The sequence below is a fragment of the Ciconia boyciana genome, chromosome 2 (genome assembly GCF_034638445.1).
Source record: "Ciconia boyciana chromosome 2, ASM3463844v1, whole genome shotgun sequence".
Taxonomy (NCBI): Eukaryota; Metazoa; Chordata; class Aves; order Ciconiiformes; family Ciconiidae; genus Ciconia; species Ciconia boyciana.
Window position 1 is genome coordinate 37,813,717 of NC_132935.1, and position 26,700 is coordinate 37,840,416.

The 26,700-nt window shown below is 36.2% G+C and overlaps 1 protein-coding gene across 1 annotated transcript in view; it reads right to left on the bottom strand.

Annotated features, from left to right (window-relative positions):
• The window catches only part of C2H8orf34 (chromosome 2 C8orf34 homolog), a 172,904-nt gene that overhangs the window by 55,253 nt on the left and 90,951 nt on the right, over positions 1-26,700 (bottom strand). The window contains exon 8 of the mRNA XM_072851245.1: positions 5,376-5,511. Coding sequence (XP_072707346.1) covers positions 5,376-5,511 — 136 coding nt within the window. The remainder of the gene's footprint in view (positions 1-5,375; positions 5,512-26,700) is intronic.

Sequence of the window (26,700 nt, forward strand, 5' to 3'; positions counted from 1 at the left end):
CTGTACTCCACATCCCAATGGTGATGGTTAGAAAAGCCATATTTACTTTTTTAATGTACAGATGCACTTTGTTTCTTTATACCTACATATTTGATTCCTCTAATATGTTAAGAGGCCTTAGGACATCGTGCTTTTGCTCTAGCTAATCTTAAAATTTAACTAAAATATTGCATCTCAAACCTACATTTGTATGCGACTAGTGCTCCTTCCCAACATTCTTGTTCAGAAGCCTTCAAGCTTGTGGCACAGTATGTTTTCTATAATCCCATTTCTTTTTTAATCACATGCAACCCCTTTTTTGTATTCTATTGATGTTAAGAAGAATGAATGCAGCCCCTGCGCTATTAAAAACAAAAAGCTTCTTACTTCCAGGAATGCATTGGCAAGACTCCACAAGAACAGGATTTAACTTTTGAGCATGGCAGTGGGCATACAAGGCTAATGGGTGGTCCTTACAAAAAAAACCAAAAACCAAAAAACAAAAAAAACCCACAAAACACCCAAAAAAACCCCCCAACCCCTAAAATTCATTCACTAGTACATTAATATTATCTTATACCTTATGCCTGATTAAATTCCTGCAAAACACTCGATATGCAAGTCACAATACATGAGAAAATATGGAAGTGTTGTTTGGCTTTTACAAATTGTCATTTAGATCTTTATTTAACCCATATGAGTTTTTCTTATGTGTGAGACTGTCTTATGATTCATCAGCCAAACCTGAAATTCATTTGTTTTGCCTGCATGTGAGAAAGGATTCACAAAATGGTGTTATAGAATGAGTCAGTCTATTCTCCAAGTCAGTCAGACTAGTTGTGCCCTTAGATAAAGAAGGAATTTTTGTTATAATAATTTTGCTCAAATTATCTAAATCCAGATCAGTTGTACTAAAAGCGTCTTTGCTAATTTTCTGGACTAAATAGCAAAAAGCAAACCTTCCAAATACAGGGGGTTTTGTAGCCTTTTTTCCTGTATCTATAAACCTTGTTTTGTTCCACCTTGTGAATGATGTCACCCCTTTATTTAGATGACTTAATATGCTGCTTAACTTGCACTGTAGTCCAAGAGCAGCTATGGGAATAACATTGTTCTGTAGCTACTTTCCCATTTGAAAAACCTCTTAAAGCTGTTATCCATCTGCATTTCGCTCATCGTGTGTGAAACATCTATACAGAAAACAGTAAGCTCTCTGTTTCTTACAGCTATATTCCAGTCTACAAAACAATTTATACTCCAGGAGAATTAACCCCTCCTTTTATTTCTCTCTCTCTCTCTCTGTTTTTTGGGGGTTTGAGGAGTTTTTTATTTGGTTGGTTTTGGGGGGATTTTTTTTGTTTTTTTAATCATATGCTGTAAAAACCAACTTGGTGTGATAGCTTGAAAGAATTCCCCATCTTTACCTCCTAGATGCCTGGGTAGTGAACTTTACCTTTTATTAAAATTACTGACCTGGGCTGTGATAACTCTATCTATTATTTGAAGATGATTGGTGAAATTATCAGCATTGAAGGTTATACACCAGTTTCTAAAAAAACTTTAAGGCTTGGGGATTTTATTCTAGTTCAAATTATGTCCATTTTCAGTCTCATTTCTTATGATTCATGAAAAATCTCTTACTTTTGTCTAAGAGACTTAAGGCAAGGGAGAATGTTTTGCTAAATGCAGAGCCTCAACAGCATTGCAGGCTTCCCCCATAATATAAAATGGATTTAATTTGCCTTGTAACAAAGTAGATTTTTATCTCTAATTATAGTCACTCCCATTTGGCATTCTTTTTTAAGATCGTCCTCTGACACTGTGTTAAACATTGCATCAGAAATAGAATAAGGGAGTTCAAAGGGAAGGACCATTACTGTGCAGAGTAACAGCCTAGTGACAGTCAGAGAAAACCAGCTACACAGGATATTTAATACTAGCTTGAACTAAATGCCAGTTACTAGCAAAGGAGTAAGGCTGTACTGACAGAGAAAGAGGGAACCAGAAGCTGCTAGCATTGTCCTCCTATTATTACATTCTAGAATTTGGGTCCTGATTTTCTCATATATTTGAGCCGTACAAAAGGAAGGAGCTAAATTGGAGCTAAATGAAGTTCAATGACAAATATCTCAGCATGGGGAAAACAGTTGGTTCAGTCCATTCTTCTCACAAGTCACTGTACTCCCATGTTTAGCCCATTTGTAGGAAGCTATAGAAACCACAGAAGAGATAAGACATATTGCTGCACTGTATCCTACTGCAGGTGCTCTCAGTGGGCATACAGAATCAAACCAGCACTCCAACTACTCAGGCTAAAGTAACCTACACATAGCTGTAGACCTTCTCTCCAATTCTCAAATAATGAGGAAGCTCTAATGAGCTAGGGCAAGAAAATGTAATCCTGGTAGCAGGAAGGTCTAAAACTTACACACAATTTTAATGAAGAAGTAGGATGAAACTTCAATATGACTATTTGTCCTTTCCAAGTGAGACCCAAAAAATTAAGCCAAATTAAGTTAAAGGTAGTACTGAGGAACTCCTTCAATTGCTTAAATAAATCCCTCTCAGAAGAGCCCCAAAATGTCCAAGGAAGTGAGGAACCTTCTGGAGGAGGTATCATAGAAGGTAAATTGACTGGAGAGTAATCAGAGCAGGGCATTTAAAAAAAAAAAAATACAGCAAGGTGAAAGAACTACATTATGCAAATGCAAGAGTAAAATTAAACTTTTTGTCTGAGCCAAGAAGCATGTTTCCTAACATTGGGAACTTCACCAAACAAATTTCAAGTAAAAAGTCATACTCCTCCTACAGACAGCCATACTCCTCCTACAGACAGCAAACCTGATGTGGCAATCTTATTTGACAAGCCCTATTACCTACAGGACACCCACTGCCATTAATAGCTCCATTCATTCCAAATCACTTTATACAACCAAAAAATGGGTAAAATTAAGAGGAAAGACACCTGTTTAATTGTAACCAAAAGTATGCATAACAACAACTTATACTGACTTATTTTTCAATTGTATTCAGGTGTGCCTACAATCAAATCCCATAGTATTTATACATAAAGTGTACAGTAAACAAGACTACTTAGAGAAGAGAATATTAAAAAAAAAATCATTTCTACGACAAATAAATATACTAATATAATACTAATACTAATAAGTTCTGTATTATGACCTTACAATAAATACTAGGCTTTGTCATAACAATGGAGATAAATGCCAACACTGAGAAACTTTCATAGAGATGACCCAAATACTCAGGCTGTGATTTTACAGCACAGTATTTTCAAGGGCTATATCACTGAGTAACAGAAAATTGAATTGCTCTTGGAACCAAACAGCAAAAAACCTATCTTCATGTCCTTGAAGCCACTCGCTTTATGCAACTCTCTCTACCCACTGCTTCACTGCTGCAAGAAGGCACTGGACAAATCCGCTGTGGAGGTATTGAAAGAGAGAGCTAACTGCACTAATAACTCTGTCTTGAAGTAAGAGAGGAAAGGTGTCCTTAGACTCAGTAAGAAAGGAATGCTCCAATAGAAGATAAACTTTGTAATCTTGAAGAATAAATGCTGGTTTCCTCACTACTGAATACAACAGCAATACCTATTTCTCTCTTTTGACTTCCCTTGCTACTGATGAGAGGGTTTATTTTTTTTAATTCCTCCAAAGTTTAAAGAAACTGCTAAACTGCAACAAGAGTGAAAAGAACCACAGTCAAGCAGGTATCATCCAGTTCCTCACCAACTTCATTAAACAGGGTAGGGAATGAAATGAAGGTGTAGAGGCGAAATAAAGCACTGCTTTGCATTCTCTAATAAGGGAAATGACAAAAGGGGATTTTATGAGATCTTTCTCTCACAACTCATATTTTAGACTGCAGAGTCATATAGTACAGCCAGTCAGAGGACAATAGCAATAGCCAAGGTTGCTAGGTTTGGCTCAAGATCTGAGCTGTTTGTTCCCTGGTGTGCAGGATTGAGAGAATATATAGTATCTTGGCACCTGCTGTTAGCAGCTACTTTAGGGAATTTAAAATTTAATTAACCTTCATAGTAATCCATACAAGATTTTATGTAAATTCAAAAAGACCACATAGAAAACTTAACATTTCTATTTTCCTAACCTTTCTACTTGTTAATCCATGGACAACCAATGCCAGTTGAAAAAAGGTGCCACACTTTCACGTAGCTAGTTGTTTGGAAACATTTTACAACATAAGCAATTTGTTTCTAGTGACTTGGGAAGAATCCCCTGACTAGCCTGTTTGCTGTTTTCTTAAAGCATAAGGCCACACCGCTGACAGCGGAACTCTCTAGAATTACAAGGCCATCCAGTCACTGTTGCTCTGCCCGTACTGTGAGCTGAAGTTCCCTGAGGCTTCTCAACCCTGCTAAAGAGATGTTATTGCATGGGTTATTCAGTATGCCTGTAGTTATGCTCCCAGAGCATCAGAAAATGTTGTGAAGCCCCTCTTCCTACATAAGTGCCTTTTAAAAGTAGTAATTTACAAGCAAAATGGGAAAAAAGTAGAAACGTAGGGTGGCATATGGCCAAACTTTTGACTTAATTTCACCACAGGTTGCTTTTTATTTACAGGCAGCTAATCCCCTCTCAAACTACACAATAGAGCAGCCATTGGCAAAGGCAGGCAGATAAAATTGGCATGCCTCTGTATTGTTCTTGCTAATCTGAACCATTAACAGAAGGGTGAGAAGGCTAGTTTTGTCATTTAAACAGGCTTAAATCCTTTCTCCAAATGAGCTTTTGTCTACATAGAAGAATGCATCTAGGAAATTTAAGGGGTTTCTGTTAGTGTTGCATTCTCAAGTTGACTTGGCTACAGGAATACCAACCTGTTTATTTGGCCCTCATACTGTAAATGCAAGAATTATTTCCAGCTGTCAAAACCAAAAGGGGTTCAACCTGATTAAATTATTTCTCAGAGGTGAAACAGGATGAGATTATAAAGTGCTAAGAAGCAACTATTTGAAATCCTGAACTGCACCTGTGCAACTAAATCTCCATTTATACAGGTGCTTTTCAAATTGGATTTGAACCTTTAAATTCCCTGATTCATCCCCTGAAAAACCACAGAAGCTCAAATAACTAATGAAATTCAGAGACAGAAAGGCTTAAAATAGTTTCAAGCTGTGAAGTAAGGCCTAAGACTAACTATGTTCTTTGATTCATTGTTGATGTGACATATCAAGCATAAACATAAGTTGCACAACCCAAATGTCAGAGGTCATAGGGTAGCCAGTAGCTAATTATTTTTTCTTTAGCACAGGAGAGGTCATCACCTGGCCTGTAAGCACAATACATAGCTGAAAACCTGGGGAAAAGAATGTATTGGTTAGCATGATCTGGTTTTGTTTTGCTTTTTACCTGGCACATCTTGCGCAGATATTCAATGTGACCTTTGCTTGAGGCTCAGCCGTATAAGCACTTCGAGTTTGATTGAATTTGCTCCCAGAAGACACCACACTTGTTACTCCTTCCATTCTTAGATCATCAAGATCCTCTGCAATAAGACAGAATGGCTGGATGAACACACGATTAAATTTTGTAGCAATAAAGGTGCTTCACCTATAAAATCACTAAAGAATGGAGCAACTCAAAAAATCAGGAAGAAAACACACACAGTTACTTGTATAATAATAGGAAAAGACATTTGAGAGGATTTTTATTTATATATATTATCACTCTGTTACAAGGGGTTCCTTGAAAAATATTCAGTATAATTTCCACTTCAAACAGTGCTGCATATTTTTTCATTCTTTATTTCTCTGATTCATTCATAAAAAACCTGTCATCAAGAGATGCTGTCCAATAGCTCCATTTGACATAGGGCATATCGAAGAGAAAATTCATTCTTTTTAGTGTATGCTCTTCCTCTAATTTTTTTCATCGTCTATGCACTTAGCAATGAAAAAATATTGCTAAAATAAAAGTGCTCTGCTAAACCCAGGAAATGTGAAATGGATACATATATCACATTGAAAGAGACCACAATGTGCATACTTATACCCACCATATTGCTGTAATATTTGGGCAACTCATAATAATAACTGGATTTTCTACTACTGTAAAAACATTCCCATTTTGCAGGAAGACAGCTGAGGCTCTCAGAGAATTTACACTGGAATAGTGTATGTCAGTTAGACTGTAAATGAATTCTCTTGGGTTTACAGTCAGGACATTCTTTAGGGATAATCTGTATATTTTTTGCTAACATAAAATAAGCAAGTTCTGTATACCCAATGTATCCATAAAGCCCAGTTTTCAGTTGTTTATAATTTGGTTAGGTTCTAGCTGAAAGGTAAACAACCAAAACACTGACTAGCTGCTATTAAATGAGCACCAACCATTCCATGTATTGACTGATGCATGTGGCTTATGGTATACAGTATGTGATCATCTAATTAAAATGTCTTTCAGATAATGTATACACATGTATTTTCATATATTTATGTTTACAAAATAAACCTGATGTTAAAGGATCTGAGTGGAGCAGAAAGTGCATAAAGGCAGACTTTAAATCCCGACATCAGATGAGGAAAAGTCACACAGAACTTTAAAATCAGAAGAGGCAATGTTCAATTAGAATTTAAAATACACAAGTAGTCATTATAGATACACAGTGGAGTACCAGGCTGCTCTTCGTACACAAAAGAGTCATATACAACCTCCAGAATCATTACCTGAAATATTTCTGGTTGTCCTCTATAGTTCATAGACACTACTCTTACCACTGTGCTTCAAACTCCGGGCTGTATGGTCAGATTGTCAGGATTATGCCACATTAACAACACTCTTTTTGGGAGACACCCATTTTAATAAGCAACATCCAAGAACAGCAAGGCTAACCTTAAATGAAATTTTTGTGACTGAAGTCCTTGAACTAGATTTTCTTATCTGTAATGTTTTATTTTAGTACTTAAGAAAACTCTCCTCCCTCCCAAAATTTGTTGGCTTGGTGGTATAAATTGACAGTTCCACTGAAGCTTCTGGCATCGATTTACACCATTTCCACACCTTTTTCTTTAAATTTCATCTATGGGTAATATACAAACTAATTTAAAGGACTTGGAAGGCTATATGATAAAGAATTATGAAATCAATCATCTATGAGTCATTTCAGAAAAGGTATTACATATTCGGAACACATTATGTATTAAAATAAATACAGTTTAATTGTGCTTTAAAGAGGTGTGAAAAGTTCCATATTCTTTAACAGATGTAAACCACTGGATGGATTACAGCTTAAATGAAATTGAAGCATATGCCTCATTTTTTTTTCCCCCTAAACAGATGTGATCTCTTTAAATGAGGTTTTCAACTGTTCTCTGCTTGATTAACTTTTGGCTCTCTGACGACTAAGACTCTTTCAATAGAGCGATGGCATAGGCTGCCCTCTATCATACCTCTTATATTTGAATCTGCATATCAAAACCATGCCTTTTTCATTTTTAATCAACTACCAACATTTTTCTCTCAAGAGAAAATTAAGTGAAACTTTGTGCAAGAAACATGGATTTCAGAGATGCCTGTAGTTGTAGCTAACAGACAAGTAGGCAGAATACTATGCAGTACTGATTTATTGTCGCAGGCTGTTAGACCAATAGCAGTAACGTGCATGCTAAAATGCAGATTTTAAAAAAAAACAACAAACCTACATCATATACAATTGTTAATTTTTCTCAAGGAATTTTAATTGATCTAATTCAGCATTGGATGGAATTTGTCCATGGCAAGCTACAAAAAGCTGTTAATACTCCAACTAGACAGAGAAGTATAACCCCACCTACCAAATCCGAAGAGTAACTACAGCATTTGATTTAACTTTGATTACTGCACTTCTGCCTCAGTATTGAATGATTTCAGTTTCTTCTGGATGCCTCAAATTTACAGTGCAGATATTGCAACTGGGCTTTGAGAAGCTGCCTGTTTTCCAATACCCATAACTTTTGATGGGAATTTTTGAGTTGTGAGCAAGTTTACGTGCCATCTGGCAATCTTCCTGATTGACCACATTCATTATTGAAGGCCCTTAATTTAAAAAAAAAAAAACAAACCAATAAATCATACAGTAATTTTAGTACTATACAATGTGTGTGTGTGTATACTGGTCAACAATTGATGCATGTCTTGCAGAAGAGTATTTGTTCATAAATAAGAATGTTATTAAAATAAATACAAACAATGAGTGCAATAATGCATTTTAATAAAAAAAAAAAAAAAAAAAGGTTTCCAAAGGTTCAGATGTTTCTATGTAACATCGGAAAGAATCAGTCTTAGCAAAAAAGGATTTCATTGAGAAGTCAATTCAGTTACAGGGTCCGGAACACTGAATCTTTTCTCTTTCTATGTATTCTTTGCTAGACCAACTAGTGATGATACAGCTGAGCGGTTCAGTGATTTTATTGAGCAGCAATGAGGTAATTCACTGAGAAAAGAGAGAAAGAAACGCCAAGTTGATGACTGCTTATGTGATGGAAGAGAGGAATGCTGTGAAACTTTTCAAATCTTTAGAAAATTGTTACCTATCTTTGTACACTGATAGGCTGGAAGTTCACGTAAATCAATCTCACTTGTGCTAATAAAAGTTTGTTATTTTAATGCATGACTGCGCACTGTATTTCTTTGATTTAATGTGAATTCTCTGCTACAATTCTCTACATCATTAGGGTATGTGAAGACCCTACCTTGGTCCTATAGCAATTTCCATTAAGTATGTTCTGTGTATTAAAAAACCTACCTACAGAACAAACAAAAAATGCTTCCATTTTTCTCAAACCAGCAATTCACCAAAATAAATTCACACAGCTGCAATCTTCATGCATTGCCATAACAACAATACATGAAAATACTTAAAAGTGAGACAAAGATCACAAGTGTAATATAGCGTAGCACAGAACCAGATGTTTTCTATATTAATAATAATGCTGCACTAAGCTAAATTCTTCGTGATTTTTTTATAGCCAAGTTTCATCAAAAAGGGAAGGGGAAAAAGGGTATCTATTTCAGCTAAACAAAACCATAGCCCAGTAACAAGGTAGTATTTTAAAATAGGATGTTGTTTGTAATTATTTACTTCCTTTCTTTTTGGGAAGGAAGGGCTGGGGAGAGGGAAAGGGGCACTAATGCCAAGCATTCTAAAAACTATGCAAGATTGGTTAATGTCTTGGGATGAGAGGGTGTGGAATCATCTTACAAACATCTCCGATTAAGACTCAAACACCATTCACTTTAAGGACAGAGCTCTTTTATACAAAACTCCTATTAAATGCAGTGAAAGTTCAGTTGCACAGAAGGCTCATACAATCAGGTTATGTGCTACATTGTTTGATATGATCCAGTCACTTTTGTCTCCTTCCCCCATTATAAAACATGCAGTAATTTCCCAGGAGTAATTCAAGAACTATAAGGTGCAAAGCTGGAAAAAGTCCTGGTTCATCTTTAGAGAAGTTATGACAGTTCAGAGCTTGTCTGCTCAGTCTAATGCTAAGAAAAGCACTAAATGTTTTCATGTGAGAATAAAAAATTCAGATAATTAATTCTGATTTATGTTCTTGCAGGCCACCAGCCAATTCCGATGCACCAGTAAAATAATGCCTCTTTCTCTGAAGCAATGAATTTCTCAAGGCACTGTTCTTACATCATGATAGACATTGATGTGTTCCATGTACACAGCATTGGATTGTTGACTGAAGCACAGACTCTTAATATGGTCTACTACTCTCACTAAAAAAAAACCAAAACCCCCAAAACAACTAAACTAAAAAAAAACAACCAAAAAAATCAACCCAAAAAACCAAACCAACAAAACCCTACTGCCAATAGCAGTTCCGCTTGCGTTCCAAGAATTTATGCTGCTTTATATGTCATACTTGTATGTTTCTTATTATGTTAACCAATCCTTTCTGTTTTAGATAAATTTTCTTACCAATATCAAGAGAGCCCAGTAAAAATCCCACCTTAATTCCAAAGGAACTGTTGGGACAAGCAGGAATTAAGCTTCCAGACAAAGAAGAACCATTAATCTAGAACACCTGATGCTCCACTCCTGAAAATGATGTTTAATCATTTACTTCAACAGAAGCAAAACTGAAGTTATCTTCTGCAATACGCTAGCTAAAAGACATCTCACTTTGTTTCTTCTTATTCATCTATGACTTCGATGTCATGGAGTAGACAATGCTGTTAGTCTGGTACATATGTTAGAATGTGTCTTCCTATTAACTTCTTCAAATATCAGAATGTGGCCCAGTTCAGACCCATGCCATAGACTGTTGATGCAAATATCATCCTAAGTAAATCCATCAAGAGACTTTCACTCCTTAGAGCCATTTTAGATTCCTGAACCCAATATTCTGAAGACATCGTACTTTGTAAGCATCTCAAGTTGACAATAAATTGCCTAAATGTTTGTGCTTCCACTGATGGACGCATGCAAAACCAATTGAAACATGACGCTGCTAAGTCCTTGAGTTTGCATGTCCACCTCTACCTGTATCATTTGTCAGAGCCAATCTAGTAGAATCCCACCTCACAGTCAAAAACACAAAACCAACATGGGACTACAGAAAGCAGCATTGGTTGCAGGTACTGAAACATACAATGAATCGTTGATGAGAGTTCTCACTTTTAATCAGCAAGAGTGAGAGGAATCTGTCTTCAGTTTCTCCATCTTCCTATTTTAAGCTGGGACTGGAATTAACACAGGAGGTAGCCTTTTCTGACGAAGATGTTATAGTTTCATTAGAGCACACTTCAGTATCTCAGACAACTACACTAAGCACTGGCCCACACGGCTCCTGCTTATTCTCCCTTTTTCCACTAGGTGGGATATTTGTTTACTACAGAAAAATTGCAGGCAAGCCTGATGGAGCACTGACTTAGGGGATGAGAGTGTCTCCAAGATGCCATGCCTGGGCTTCAGACCCTTGTTCCAAATCAGGCAGATGAAGTTTATAAAACAAGTCTTGGATATTCCAACTGCCAAAACCACTGACTGAATGCAATGTTATAGTCTCATTTTATTTAAATCAGAAAGTCCATAACCACAGTTGAAAAGAACAGGCATCATGCCCTCTTATCATTCCCTACTGGTAATCCTAGGACAAATGATCTAATATCACCAAATAACCACTGCTCACCCACTAGTTCAGCAACAGTAACTGACTACGTAACCACTGTTGCTCCACACCAATAGGGATTTCAAACACATTGGTCTAAACTATCAACTAAGTAGTTTCATTCAGTGCTAAAGAATTATTTCAAACAGTTTAATTTTTACAATAACAGGAATCTACTAGTGATTGGAGCACGTTAATTACTTCTACATTTCCAATAAAATAAAATTTAGAATATTTAACTTGTTACATCACATTCTATAATGCATTACTGCAACTGCCATAATTGTACGAAAGTACTTGCACTATAATAATAATATAGAACCGCAAAAAGGTCTAGAAATTCTGGACTTCAGAAGGCATCTAAAGGAATGTCTTTTAATGTTTTTCCTTGGCAAACATTTTCTTTTTTTGCACTTTAGCTTTAAGTAAAACAACTTCTAAATTAAAAGCAAATTTTGATCAATATTTCTAACCAGCTCCAATTCTGATGTCATTTATTTATGCAACCACTATATTTATTTGAATATGCAATTCAGACCTCAGTCCAGCTCTACATTCTTAAAGAAAACCACCAAAAAAAGCTTTGTCATAATAATAGAATAAACCATGTTTAAATCAGTAAGCTTTTTTTCAATCATATCAAAAATATCAAAACATTAGAAAGGAATGTATATTTAAAAGGTTTCATTTTGTTTTTAATTTCAGTTTGTTTTTTTATTTTCTAACAAAAGGAGCCAGCCATAATATTTTTCAAGTGTATTTGGTTAATGTAGTACAGATGTTCCTTACGACATATATCCAAAATACTGAATTCCACATTACATTGCCGCTTACATTTTTCTTTATTAAATCTATTTTGAATTAGACTGATAATTTGCATGCTATTTATATGAAGTTTTAAAAAAATGAGCTACGATGAATAATAATTCATTAATTCAGTAGTACACCTCACTAAACATAAAGAACTACAGCAAATTTTCAGCCAGTCAGAGAAGATATTAAACTGTTTAGCTTTGTACAAATCAGTTTTTGCACTGAGGGCCACATTTGTATTTCTTTGCATCCACCTAATTTACTCTACCAGCCCCTTGGCAGGATTAAGCTTAGCTGGCTTGTCAAGAGGCCAGTGGAAATTCATACACCTTTTATTGAAATGAAAGTTGAGGCAAACATAAAAATTAAAATAATCTTATGCCAAACATTTCCAGTAACACTGAACCTTCCAACAGCTTTCTTTCGAAAAATTATTAGTACAAGCATTTCTGGAGTGCCAGTTACTAGAGCATCTGTATGCTCTCTTCCATAAACCTATCTAGATCAAGGATTCCTACAGTGGAAATATATCTCTTTCCCCAACTTTTTTCCCTTTTTTTTAAATTAAAATTATCAAATTCCAAATGTAGTAAAACACCTTACTTGTCCTTCAAAGAATCTTCTTCATAAAGAGAGAAACGCACTAAGTAAGAAGCAAGATGCTTGTACAGCTTAAATTTTCTACTGAGAAACTAGCGCATCTCCCATTTTAAAAAAAGTGATTTTCAGTCAAGCCCTGTACCCAAATGCACCCAGCCGCAGACCAAGCTGTTGTGTTAGCAAAGTTCCACTTAATTTAGGGACTTGTATATGAGTGATCTCAGACTGGACAGTTTGGGCAGGCAGCAAGAAAGCAAAGAAATCTCTAAACTCTCTGTGTGCACAGGCACATTTAGCAAAAGATACTTAGGATGTTGTATGTGAAAGTTCATAGTAAGCTTTAGGAGCATTACGGTCCTGACTGAGACAGTAATTCTATGATAATCACCAAAACTCTTCAATAATAAGATAGAAGAAACAAACTGTGGATCTTTGTTACTGCTCTTCAAACTTCTGCCTAGCTGCAGAGGGACAACTGCTCTCCTTGTTACCTCTGCTAACTGTGAATCAAAGGTAAGTATAGATGAGTATAAGATGGCACCCAAGCTGCTATAAGATGGCACTGAAGCTCTGCTGTTTCTTCCAGTTCCAGCCCTCTATCAGCTTGCATCAACTCTGCTTTGTCCTGAGACAAGACCATCTGTTTTGTATCACTATCCCTATTCTGGCCAGACACTGGGACATCTGGAAGACTGCACTGTCTACACTCAGAGAAGCAGACACTGAGCTGGATACCATCAGCATACCAATGGCATCACAGCTGACAGTACATGCTCTTCCTCACTCATTGATTAAATTCATACCACTGACGTCTTTTGAGAGAGAGTAGAACAAAATTTTTAAATATAATTTTATCTCTCCAACTGGGTCAACAGATAAACTAGCAGGTATGTCAAAACCATCCCACACATCCAATAGATTAGCCAGGTAATAAAGTTCAAAATAAACCACACAGTTTTCCAATATTTTTTTTACTGAAGAGAAGTAAATGCTTTTTAAAGGAACTTTTGGTTACTGAAAAACCTGTGTAGTTGGGGGTGTTGTATAGGTGCCGCTTATTCTGTTAGATTGTTTTGTGTAACCTTTTGTGTAATCAGTTCAGTGCACTATCAGGTTATGTTTGCTCATGCTTTTGGTTAGGATAAGAGAAAATCAGAAGGTTTTTGTTTTTGCCACAATGCTTGCACAAGCATACTGCAATACAAGACAGAGAGCTACTGAAATGGAAAATAACCTACTGGTGCATATAATACATGTGGTGGCTCCACTTTCACTGAATATTGCAGGACAAGATTATTGCCTAAATAATAAATCAAGAATTGCAGCATGTTAGTTCATATAATGTTAGCTCACGCCTATTATCTTATACATCACAGAGATACATTTGCTTTTACACAGCACTGCTTTATCTTCTGGATATGAATTAGAACCACACATTTCTCCAGAAGATCTCATTTCAGAACTATAAAACCATCATATAAACAAATCAGAGAATGTTACCTGACAATTCTGCTTCTCAAGACATACTACGGTTAATCATGACTCCACTGAACTCAAGTCGAATTTGCCATTGACTCCACAGGCTGGAAATTTATCTAAAATATTGCAAATTTCTCTCTTTAGGGTTTTAGCTCCTTAATATGAGAGCTGTGAAACCCCTGTAGATCTTGAGACGTGTTTAACTTTGGAGTCCACAGCAGTGGAACAGAATGTGAACCACATCCCCTGGTGGCTGCTGTATGCCATCCTCTGCGGAGTATAAAAACTTCAGGCTAACCATTCAAAGCACTTCTATCAATTGAGAGGGAGGCAGAGATCCTAGAATGGAAAGCCAATTCAACATCAGATAGCAAATTTTCCTCAAACAGTTGTAAAAAAACAAGGATGAAGGAAACACAAAACCTTAGGAAGCACAATCGTCATATGCTGGAAGAAGGCAGCGGAAAAGAGTACATCATATCACAGAAGATAAATTACTAATTCAGTATATTTTCCTTCTCAAAAAGAACCATCTGTACTAAATTCCTAGACTGCAGGCAGTTTGACTGATAGATAACCTAAAAATGAAATGAGGTCAAACTTGCAGTACAAACCATATCAACAGGAGGAACAGAGAAAATAAAAAAAAATAAGAAGTCTAAACTGAAAGCACCTTCAACAATATACAGCAGAGGAGATCTGGTAGCATGGCACTAAGATGAAAGTTAGGTCAACACAAAAAGGCCAAGTGGTTCATGGTTTTCAGTCTTCAGGCACACTAGCAAAGCTCACTGGCCCTGAAATACTATTAGCTCAGACAGTGGATGAATGAGGTCAAACTCCAAGGTGCTAACCAGCAGTCCCTAAGGGTACAGTTCTGTAATCCAGTAGCTTGTTCCTAGTGATAGAGAAAGTCCCACTTATTTCCGTGGTCTTTCCCCTTTCTACCGTTCCCAGTGATATTGGTGCTTGATTCTTATCTGACCCTGGTGTGAGCTCATTCAGGGGAAAAATATTATGTTATTGCTGAAATCTTTTGCATCTGGCTTAGTGAGCTGCATTGGCACACCGAGGGGTCATACAAGCATTAAAATCAGTTTAAAGGATACAACAGGAGCATACAGCCCTGCGTGGAGGAACAGAGGAGGAAGTAGGACCACCTTCTTTAATGAAATAAACCTATCATATTCAGTTAGGCTCAGCCCATCTCCCAGAATCGTACCCCAATGTGTAAAAGCATTAGGTATTTAAGCAACACTAACAATTCAGAATATGAACATGTTGCTACAAGACTAAAGCACCAGAAGAAAAAAAAAAAAAAGATGTTTATCAAAGTATCAGAAATAAAAGTAAGACATCATTTTTACATTGATGGAAGGATACCCCATATGCAACTCACCACTGCTGCTTTTAAGGACCTTAAAACTTAGTGTAATTTTGCTTCTCTCAAGACACAAGAATCAAAGTTTTTCAAAACTGGTATTATAGCAGAATATTCAAGTATGTACTCAGAAAAGCATTCCTAATATATAATCATATTTTGATAATTAATAGTATGTGTTACCACATTAAAGATATGATATTGGATTTTTTTAAAAAAATGTATTACATTTGCCAAGTAATCACTGCCTTTCTGTTTTGGTTTTTTTTTTTTTCTTATTTAACTGAGCAATGCCAAACTGATATAATCTAATACAACTGAACTTGTAAATAAGCTTGAACATGAGAGGCAGGTTAAGATCTCTTGCTGTTAACACAGTGTCTTACCTTCTCAGCACCTTTTCTTCATCTGTTTTAGAGTTCCTGAAATATGGTAATGTACATGAATTAAATGAATTCTGATATTATGATATGACTGTACAAAGATTTTTCTAAGTGAATGCAGATTTAATGGATGAGTCTTGCTCTACCAATAACTGAAAGAAAAACTGAAGTTCCAGCTACTTTGAAAGTTATCAAGAGAGGTCATCGATGTGCTCAAAGAAATTTTCAAAACTTAGTAATTTATCACTCTCATTATCATGGATACAAATGTTATTCTGAAACTAATGTACAGACATTTGCTCATCCGTAAAATGATGTCATATCAAGTCAACTGCATTCCTCCAGATGCAGCACCCCTTCAGTTTCCCAAAATACAAGAAACAGTTTGTAACACCTGGTAATACTTCAGCAGATCCACAGAAATACTTTTTTCAGCTCCCAAATGACATTTTCAATTCTCTATGTACACTTAACGTTCCCTTTCAGATGAGTACCCCAAAACAGTCCTGAGCAAGAAGCTCTCTCAGCTCTCAACTACTCTTACTATTCCCTATCACCTGAGCAGCTTGGTTTGTAGACCTTCTCGTAACTCTTTCAATAAGCACCCTGGGTAAATACCCATAGCAGCTAACGTAACTTCCCATCACACCAGTGAAAGTCTCTCATCTATTTAATGTTCTGTTCAGGTATCACCTACTTATGAAACATTTATCTATGTGAAGATTCAATATAATGTGAAATATTGCCAAATTATTGCTCATTTACAAGTTAGAAATTATGTCCAATATAAATAAACCAAACCAATATAATCCAAACAAATTCTAAAGAACAGATTATCAGAAACAGAATACCCAAGGCACTGGTGCTACAATTACGATGTTTATAGAATTTGGAAGTTTTCACAGAAGAGTTTTGATTCATTAAGCAAATACATTATTCAAGCCTTTTCATAAATGCTTTGGAACACATCAATAGAAAAGCAATATTCAAAGATGAAAAAATAACCGCTGCTCAGCAGCTAGATCTTAACAATATTTTGTCTCTGGTAACTAGACATACATTTAGAGCAAATTTCACAAAACAAGTATTTTTATCAGATCATTATGTGAGTATTCATAAAAAAACACAATGATAAATTCAGCCTAATTATTTGTGGCTGACATAACCCAGTTGCTATCCATTTCCTGAAAAACATCAGGAAAATGAGTTCCTCTCAGAAATACTCAAATATGTCAAAAGATTTTTCTCTCCCTCTAAGGGCATCCAAGTAAGCATGAAAAACATTTGATAAAATCCCCCACAAAGATACATTTCCCCATACAGCCAAACAGAGCAATAGGTCTGCAAACTATTGCCAGACACCTTGCCAAGTCTCCGCCATCCCAAACATTACTTAGAGTACTTTTGCAGTTAGGTGATAGTGATTGAATAATTAAATCCGTGACATTCTGAGGAATTGTCTCTCCACAGTCATTAATTCACATTTGCCTATGGTCATATATACACTAACTAACTAACTAAGAGTCAGAAATAGAAATGAAATGATACATAAAGTTCCTTTGTATATGTAAAAATGACAACCATTCAGTCAGCTTCAAAGTATCCTAAATAAAATATAGAGTAATCGATATATCAAGAAAAAGCATTTGACTTCGATGTGCTGGAGTAATCTTTTAGAGATCTGGCAGGTGAGCTAGAGGAAACAATTCCACAAGTAAGCATTAATTAGGAATGACTGTATTCTCTATGTGTAGGAGAGAAATGAGGACACTGGTCCACAGTTCAATGTTGGATGAAGGAAATATATGTTCAGTTACAGTTACTTTTTTATACTGTAACAGGGAACTACCACAGTGAATGGTAACTTCTCTGTAAGGGCATATGCAGGACATGTACCCATCTCTATAGTGTTTTGCGGATGAAACCAGCTAATTTGCCTTCAGGTGCTCAGAAATCTACAAGCAACGAGAGAAATGTTTCTACATAAAAACTGTAAAACATGCACATGGCAAGTATGGTTTATCTTCTCAATCTTGAAACTTTATGTTTTCAGCTGAGTTTAGTTAGGCAAAAGATTATGTATGAGAACAAAATTAGTTATCCTTCATTTGCATTTTACATAAACCATAAATAATGATTTATAATAATGATTTATGAACAATAACAATAAATGCAAATTTTATATAATACAAATGTTACTTTTTCCAGCCTACTGGACAATACTTTAATTCTCTGAACAATTGCGAAGCTGAAATTTCACATCAGAAGAGACTTGAAGGAAGACTACGAAAGGATTATACGCAACATTAATTTGGTACTTCAATGTCAGCATTTATAGTTTCAAAAATAGGAAAATTTAAAAGTCAATAACATCTAAAAATTCTGCAATGATGTAGGAATGTTTTGGAGAAAAAAGAAATATGTTCTTTACCATTGTTGGAAAGGACAAATATGTGACTATCACTTTTTTATTATGAACTATGCCTTTAAGAACAATTTTGTATTCTTATTCATCTACAACATCTTTTCAAGTTTTTATTCTCATCACGTTGAAAAGAAAACAATCTCTTTATAACTTCTGGTTTTAATAAAATAAGGGGAGAAACCTTTTTGAAGCCACAATTGGATTTGTCTCTCTTTGCATCTGGTTAAAAATCAAAACTGAAAAATCCTATTATTTGCATATTTATTTATATTTAATTATTCCCAGGATGGTAAACTTTCTCTGAAGAGAATTAAAAACAATGAAATGACTATAGTTCTTTTAATTTCTATTTTATTCCTTCATTATTGGATACTTCAAAGATACACCATTTCTTTACAGAGAAGCAGCTTGGGCTACATCAATGTTACCCAAAAAACAGTAAGCCAATAAGTGTAACCTTTTTGTGTTCAAAACTCCTCCTTCTGTCACAAAGGCGCATTGTAACCTCAACTGCTCAGGAACGTATAAACTTTATACGTTTAACATCACATACATACATACATATCTTATTAAATTTTCATTTCTTTTTCAGCTGCTCAATATCTCAATATTTTGCTAACCATTTCCATCCTCGTTTTTATATATTCTTCCAAAGGTGACTCACCATCTCTCTTCCCATGGTCATACTCCCTCCCAGCAAAACCTTTGCTTTATATGCATCAGTGGCCAAACTCATATTGCACTGCCGTGAAGCCAGGATTTAACTCTTTTAAGTGTGCTTCCTGTGCAGCCTATTGTTCCAAGATAGTGATGATTTAAGGAGCAGTTTCGCAATCAGTTTAAGCTAAACTAAGTCTGTGCTGCCACTGAAAGAGTCAGACCTGCCTGTCTCCCACTTCAGCTGACTAATACTTCCCATCCTTATGCTAGCAGTAGTGCTTGTGTGGCCCACAATGATCTGGGCCAGGGAGCTCATCTGTCTGAAGGTTATCTCTTTTTTGCTGGGTTGATCTTTGGCCCAGCTCAGACTCACTCTTTAATATCTTCTTTGAGGTTTCTTGCTCAGACATGGACTGTTTTAAACAGGCAATCAGAAGAGCTGATTTTAAAATACAGCTTAATATTTTTTCAGTTCAGTGTCTGGTGATATAAAACCAGTTAAATTAAACCAGGTTCATGGGTGGTTATTGAAGTTAAAATAGAGGATATCACCAGGAAGGATCTTAATAGAAAAAAACAATATATCTTTGTCACCCTGAAATAGCACTTTTATTTTCCTTAGAACATGAAGCTGAAATCCTGTAGGCTACAACTTGAGAATATATTCAGTAGATACTATAAATTAGTTTTAGGAGTTATTTTAACACCTCTTGTTTTGGATTTAGTTTATGCAAGAAATATTGTATATATTATCTTGAGATCATTGCAGTAGCAGGTAAATACAGAGACAACATAGAGAAACTGCCCAAACTTTCACAGCTACAAAGCAAACGGTTAAAAGATAAATTTGCTCCAAAAATAGATATTAAGCTTAAACCAACACTCCTTCTCACTACAGCAAAAAACCAGTAAGTGTAATAAGGACTCAGAATACAGAATTACATACCACAGCTTCCAACGCCAACTCATACTTACTGTAACTCCATAGACTTCAAATTATTTAATATCAAAGATAACTCAGATCCTTATATTTAAATTTAGCATTTTTCCTCTTTCTTGCCTCATCTTTGTTCATGGACATACTTTCTTTTTATTATTTGGTATCTGGATATATTCTTATGGTACTTGCCTCTCCCTCACCCTCCCAGTCCTCATTAATTATGCAAAGCATCTAGTAGCTATTTATGGCAACAGAGAGACATCCTTCAGCTGAAATGCTCCTTTAAGTTATTTTTTATTTATTTTCCAGCATTCTTACTGTGTGATGTAATAAACTGAGGATTACCCCTGATTTCTCTTCTTATTAATTCTTCTGGTTTTGAATTTCTCATGTTCTGGATTCTTTTCAGTCTCCATAGACTCCCACTCCACCACTTGTCTTGCAGTATAGCCTTTCCTACATTTTGCCTTTCTCATCTTCGCCACCTTAATAGTCAAAATGTCCTACATATAATAATACTTACTGGCAATATATTCACATACAAAGAACTATGTCTTCATGAATGCTGGGTCACTAAAGAAAATGCAAGAAGAGAAGCTGGTAGCACTACTTTTGATGTCAGCAGGCGCACTGCAGCTACTACAGTGATGTGTCTAAGCTAGCACTGAACTTGCAAACTCAAGGTATTGTGTGCCACAGTAACCTTGTGAATCACAGCAACGGCTAATGAGCTTCTTGGTTTGCTAAAAATTGCTACACACATTACAAAAGCTGTCATTGCTAGCAGCATCTGACTTGGACTGCTTGAAGCTCTCCTTTGTGTCCAGGGCAGTCACAGCATTTACTGCAGTATTCGTAATTTTACCTGATGAAAGCTCTGTCATGTAATTTGTTATGACAGCAATCAAAGTAGACAAATGGGATACTTGAAATTGTAGGCGGGCTGAACAGCTGTTTAGAGGTGCTTTTATTTATTTTTTTGTTTTCAATCTCTCTCTCCTCTCATTTTTATCAAGGCTTTCCAAATCTAATTTTGAGTACTACAAGTACCGGAAGAGTTACCTTTCTGAAAAAGCAGTTGTTCCCTTTCTACTTTGCTATAAACGATTTTTTACTTCACACTATTCTTTCTTCCCCATGTTTATTCTTCCTCCACCCCCTTTTTTGCTTTCAGCAACTACAACCATTAGAAAAAAATTGATTCCACTTCAATTTAATTTTACAAAACAGAACACTCAGAATCTCTTCACATGCAAAACACTATTAGAAAGAATGGCTGGCCAAGCAACAGCCTTGTAATATATGTTGAATCAACTGTTTTCAAGTAAGAACAGGTAACAGAGTTTGGATTTTGTCATGTTATTTACTGTTTGTCATATTATTTACTGATTGCGGCATTTAAAATGACACTAATCTTATGATTTTTAAATTCAATGTTGCACTTGATACCATGTTCAACAGTTAGAGCACACACCTTGCAACAAACAATAAAATTAAAATTCTGCCTGGTCAGCGAAAGAAACACAAACAAAAAAAAAGCAGAGGTAGTTATTCTGTAAGCAGCAAACCTAATGAATCTTGAATTCTTATGGATCTGTCTTACATCCCAATAATTCCTTCATGTTAATTTCAGCTGTTTCCCTCCAAATTTCTTACAGTATTCTCGCCCTAGTAATTCTGCCCATCTTCCTCCTTTTCCTCTCCTTCATTAACTCAAACAGCTTGTCCCAAATTGCTTGAGCAAGTCAGCAGATGCTTTGTTTGATTCAGAGCCATAATACTGATCAATCTGTAACAGTACCTCTTTAGTTTGTACTTCAGGATGGTACTAATGAGATTGTCTTCTATCCAGATACTAGTTTTCAGGAAATTAGAATAAATTTCATATATTAGAGACCTGTCAAATTCTGTTGAAATTTGTCAGTAGATTTAAAAGTTACTAGGACTAGAACTCGAAGACAGATGGGCACACCTTACAAAATCATATAAGTGCATAGAAAACCAGCCTCACAGGAAACCAGAGGCTGAAAACTTACAGGGAGAAAAATGGTATACAGAGGATATCACTACTGGTTTACACCACACTAAGCTCATGGTTTTGCAACTATGTGACTGTGAACATTTCCACCAATAAATACACACTGAATAAAACAAGCATTTCCCTTTCCATCAGATTTCAGTAGTCACAGTTTTATAAGCTTTTGTCCTTGAAATACCGAATGTATGAGGTCTCTGGCAGACTCACCCTGCCTGATGTTGCTACCAGCCAAAACCATCTTCCCCTGCTCTGAGAGCCGTTGCTGCTCTCCTAGGCAGAAACAGGCTTCCTTAATGCACTGGGCTGAACAAGAGTGATTCTCAAGCTGATTTACAAGCAGATCAGATGTCTCTGCCCTGAGAGCTTCCATATCTATTAAAGGTGCAGGGCAAGGCAGATGGCTGAGGGTGGCAATAACTTCAGCCAACAATCTCCTGCTGCAAGTCTGTCAGAAGCCAAACAAGAACCAATTTATACTCACTAATGATTTTGCATGCCCTTTTTCATTCCTTCTCTAAACTGGTATGCATAAAACTCTTCAACTTCTGCCCGTCTCCAGTCATTTCCCTCTCACATTTTCAAACCTCCTTCCTTTCTGCTGTATCCACTCTGAGATGAGGGTGACTAGAACCAAAAGCCTTTATAACCAAACCTGGATAGCTCACTGGATACACACAGGGACAACTAAAAGAGACCTGAAAGAAGTCAAACAGGACATGCAGTGCAGACAATGTTACATTTTGACCTAATAGCATGGGTCAAAGGTACCTGGCTCCTTTTATGTCCATAGCTGTTATGGGCCTGCAAACACCATCACAACCCTTCACGTTAATTTAGTAGTCTGACAATTGTAGCAGTAGTTTAAATCTTTCTTTCTCATATGTTCCCAGGCATTTCCCAACCACAAAATTCATCCACTGTCATGTTGTTAATTTTTAGAAAATTCTTCACTTGTTTTTGGTCTTGATCAACTTGGATATTTTTGTTGTAAATATTTCACTTATCACCTACCTCCCAGTAGAGTCTAATAATATATAAACTGTAACAGTCTAATAGAGGTGCTCCACCACTACTGGATTGCTAAAATAATAAATATTAAAAAGCATCATGTATTTATTCACTATTATTATTTTGCCACACAGGCAGCTTCTAATCCATGACAGCACTTTATTTCTCACCTTGTGACTACTTTATTTCTTTAGTATCCTTTTGTGAGAGGCTTTGACAAAGGTTTTTTATGAAAATCCAAGTAAGTCATACCTACTGACACTCCTTAGCCAATATTTTGGCAACACCTTCACAGAACCATAATTACATACACAAAAAAGGAAAACAGCTGCACTCAAGCCTAGTCACTAGAACAGTCCCCTTTTTATAGCTTTCTAGGGAGAAAAAGAAACTTGACATCAGTATGCACACCCACCTTTAAAAAAGGGGTAAAAATCCCCTCTGCTAAAATGGTTGGTTTACTAAATATTGAGAGAAAAGAGAAAGCAATGATTAAGTGTTTAGTGTGTGAGCCCAATATTAACCTCAGAAGCAATGTTACAGCTCACATCTTAACCACCCATTTCTTATAAGGAGCTGTGAAATATTTATACAGAAACCCCTCTGATGTCTTCTTTCTCAAAACTGGGCCTAATAACTAGCTAACTAAAAATTAATCAAACTGCATAGGTAAACTCACAGAAAAATTTAAATACCAATTCTTTTAAGTGAGTCATACCACTTGAAACAAATTTTCTAATAAATTAAAACTAAAAAAAATTTGAATTTAAAATAAGCTTTTACTTTTAAAAAGGGTATTTTCTGTTTTTATTACACAAGATGTTGGTTAATAAGTAAGTGCTGGCCTCTGTAATATTTCAAGTAAAGATATTTGTAGAAAGATATTCATTGGGAGTTAATGACACTGGGACATAACATACCAGCTGACAAACAAACCTGTAATTTTCCATGTCGCAAAACTGATGCTAGTAGCATACAAGAAAATACTTACATATTTATCATTCTTGACAATTCATGGAATGGCAGGGAACAATAGAAGTGTTCTGATGTATGCTGATAAAATGTGTGGGTCGTTATGTGTGACGTTAACAAGCAAAAACCAGAACTTAACTGACTATTTATTCCCAATGAGACACTGAACATGCTTATAAGCTCCTGAAGAGTGCTATAACACAATCATAACTAATCTTCACATACAGGTAACTTGAAATACCGCATAAATGTGATGTTACACCACTAAGAGTCAACGTCTAACTTAGAGTTACAAACTTTCTGAAAATTAATTCTGTGGCAAAGATACAAGTAAAGAAATGTGGTTTTGCCTTGCATTCACAATTCGGTCAGTAGAACCCTTCCTTGTATTAAATGGTTTTGTAAATCCTGACAGCTTCCTCTTTGATGTAGCCTGATTACACCAAGAAAATATTATCTATTCCACAGCCAAGATCCATTTATTTTGTATTGGGCAAACTGCCTTTAAGGAACAATGCAGTGCCTAGGGGGTACGTGCAACTATTTATTCGCCATCTAAATTTCAGTTCATTTTGTTAACTGAACATGCAAAGGGACAATAGCTGAGAGCCCATCCTGTTAAAATATGTAAAACCACAGACAGAAGTATTTGCTATACTGTTAGTTAAGGAATGCCTCTCTAGAGGTAGAAAGAGCACAAGGTTTTCAGAATTGAGCAACTGTTCTGGACCACTGAAAACAGAAATGTAGTTTGATGATCATCAACCATATTCGAGATTCTCATCCCTTCTTTAGCAAAAGCAATTCTGAGCTGATAATGAAAAGACAACTTTGGTGTTACCTGTTCTGTATTTCACACGTTTCATGCTAGTATCTTTTCTAGTTGAACGTCACCAGAAGTATTTTAGTGATAAATGTCTTCACAGTAACAGTGGATGACTGATGTTCAGATGTCCATGTTAATCCTTTCAGCTATATTCAAAAGTATTGTATCATTAAGCTTAAACATCTTTCATTCCAAAAATACCAGGTTTCCTACACTTCTACCCAATCCAGAACAGATTTACTCCAGCTCTCCCACCCAGCAACAATCATTTTGGTAGGTCTGTCTCAGAGACAGTGATGTTAGAACCTGCTTGTTGTTATCACACAAGCCTGAGAAAGCCCACCTGGCACCAGTTAGCATCTGCCTCTCAGAGCACAGGGCCTTGGAGTTTCCAAGGAGCTGGAAGCCTGCAGTTTAAAGAAGCTCTAACCAAAGACGAGGTTTACATGCTGCACACTTAAGTCAAAATGCCGTTATAACCCTGTCTCCTCACCGCAGAGTCTGGACATGCACCATGCTTGTCAATTCTGAGATAGGTGGCCCAGGTCTGTAATTGCACAATCCACACAGGGGCTGCCCCAGAGCCACAGATCTTGCCAGTCCCACGTGGCTCCTCCGTGAAATCGACATTCTTGTCAATTTCACAGCTACTATTAGCAGGGAAACTGACAAGAGTGTCAATTTCAGCAGCCTGCAGCAGGGGAATTGGGCATTCGCAGACAAAGAGCAAATTTAAAAATTCCTGTTTCAATCTTATTTGGAACAAAACATTTAAAGAAAATAATAAAAATGTCTGCTATTCAGTCCACTTTAATATTCACACTTTTTCTTTGAGGCTCGTCTAAATAGCCATGGGAATTATAAATGTTACAATTTCAAAACTAAATTGCATTGAAAAATAATCTGCCATTTTCAGTGATCCCCAGGGTAGAGGGAAACACAGGAGACGTAACTACTTGTCACAGGAAATGGCCTATCCTTTTATTAACAAACTACGAGAATGCTACAACATTCATTCTTAAACTGTAATTCCTGACTTTGAATTTATAATGTTGCAGAAATCCTCCCCTTCACGACAATGTCTCAGGACTGAAGCAGGAATCCAAAATTTTGCGGCAAGTCATGAGAAGTTCATTGCTATCAGACATCTTAGTGACACTTCTATGGAAAACCCAGCCAATGTGGCCTCCTTATAAGTGTCTCAAAACTTCAAAGTCATCCACAGTTAGTAAAAGCTCTTAAGGTTAGCAGCTTATTCTGTCTACAATATGGGAATACAGACAGGTGTATTCTATCTGGTGAAAATTCCATCTCTACGTAACACATTCTTCTGAAAGGCTCCAGTATTGGACAATTAACCATTTTTTTTCTGCTGGATGCTTGCGAGCATTGTTCTACCAAGCACCAGAACTGAGACCACACCTGCCAGTCAGCACAGAAAAGAGAAAAGATGGAATGCAACGCAAATGGAGAGAAAAGTGAAGGATGGGCTTGGCTGGAAACAGGCACAGAGAACAAGAAAAAATGTAATCATATATCAAAAAATTATCTTGTAACACATATGCACAAGGAGTTCAAGTGACATATGCAAGAGAACCCTAAGGCTAGTATTTCTGAATTTCTGATTAAATGTCCTGCCATTTTACATATATACATACCTTTTTTAACATTTTTGGTTATATGTTTGATAATCCACTTAGCTAATGGTAGAGCTCAGAAAGTTACTGCTCCTTGAAGTATTCCTGCTGGTGTAGTTTTGTCACAAATGAAACTGCCTATAAATGCACTTCAATTTTTTGCCTGTTAAGCTATAATTATGCCTTTCTTTTCATTTGCATTCTTTTCTTGTTCATTCCAACTCACTTCAGTTAATATATGGCATGCCCTTACAAAGTAATTCACACAATTCTCCATTCTGCACTCTTCTCTCTGAGGAATTAGTTGAATTGCAGCATAGATTCAGGTAAATACTTCGTTATCTATAGCAAAGTTTAAGTCAAGCTACTGAAGTAGCATTTTCAATGCAGGCCTGCACCTGTTTATAATG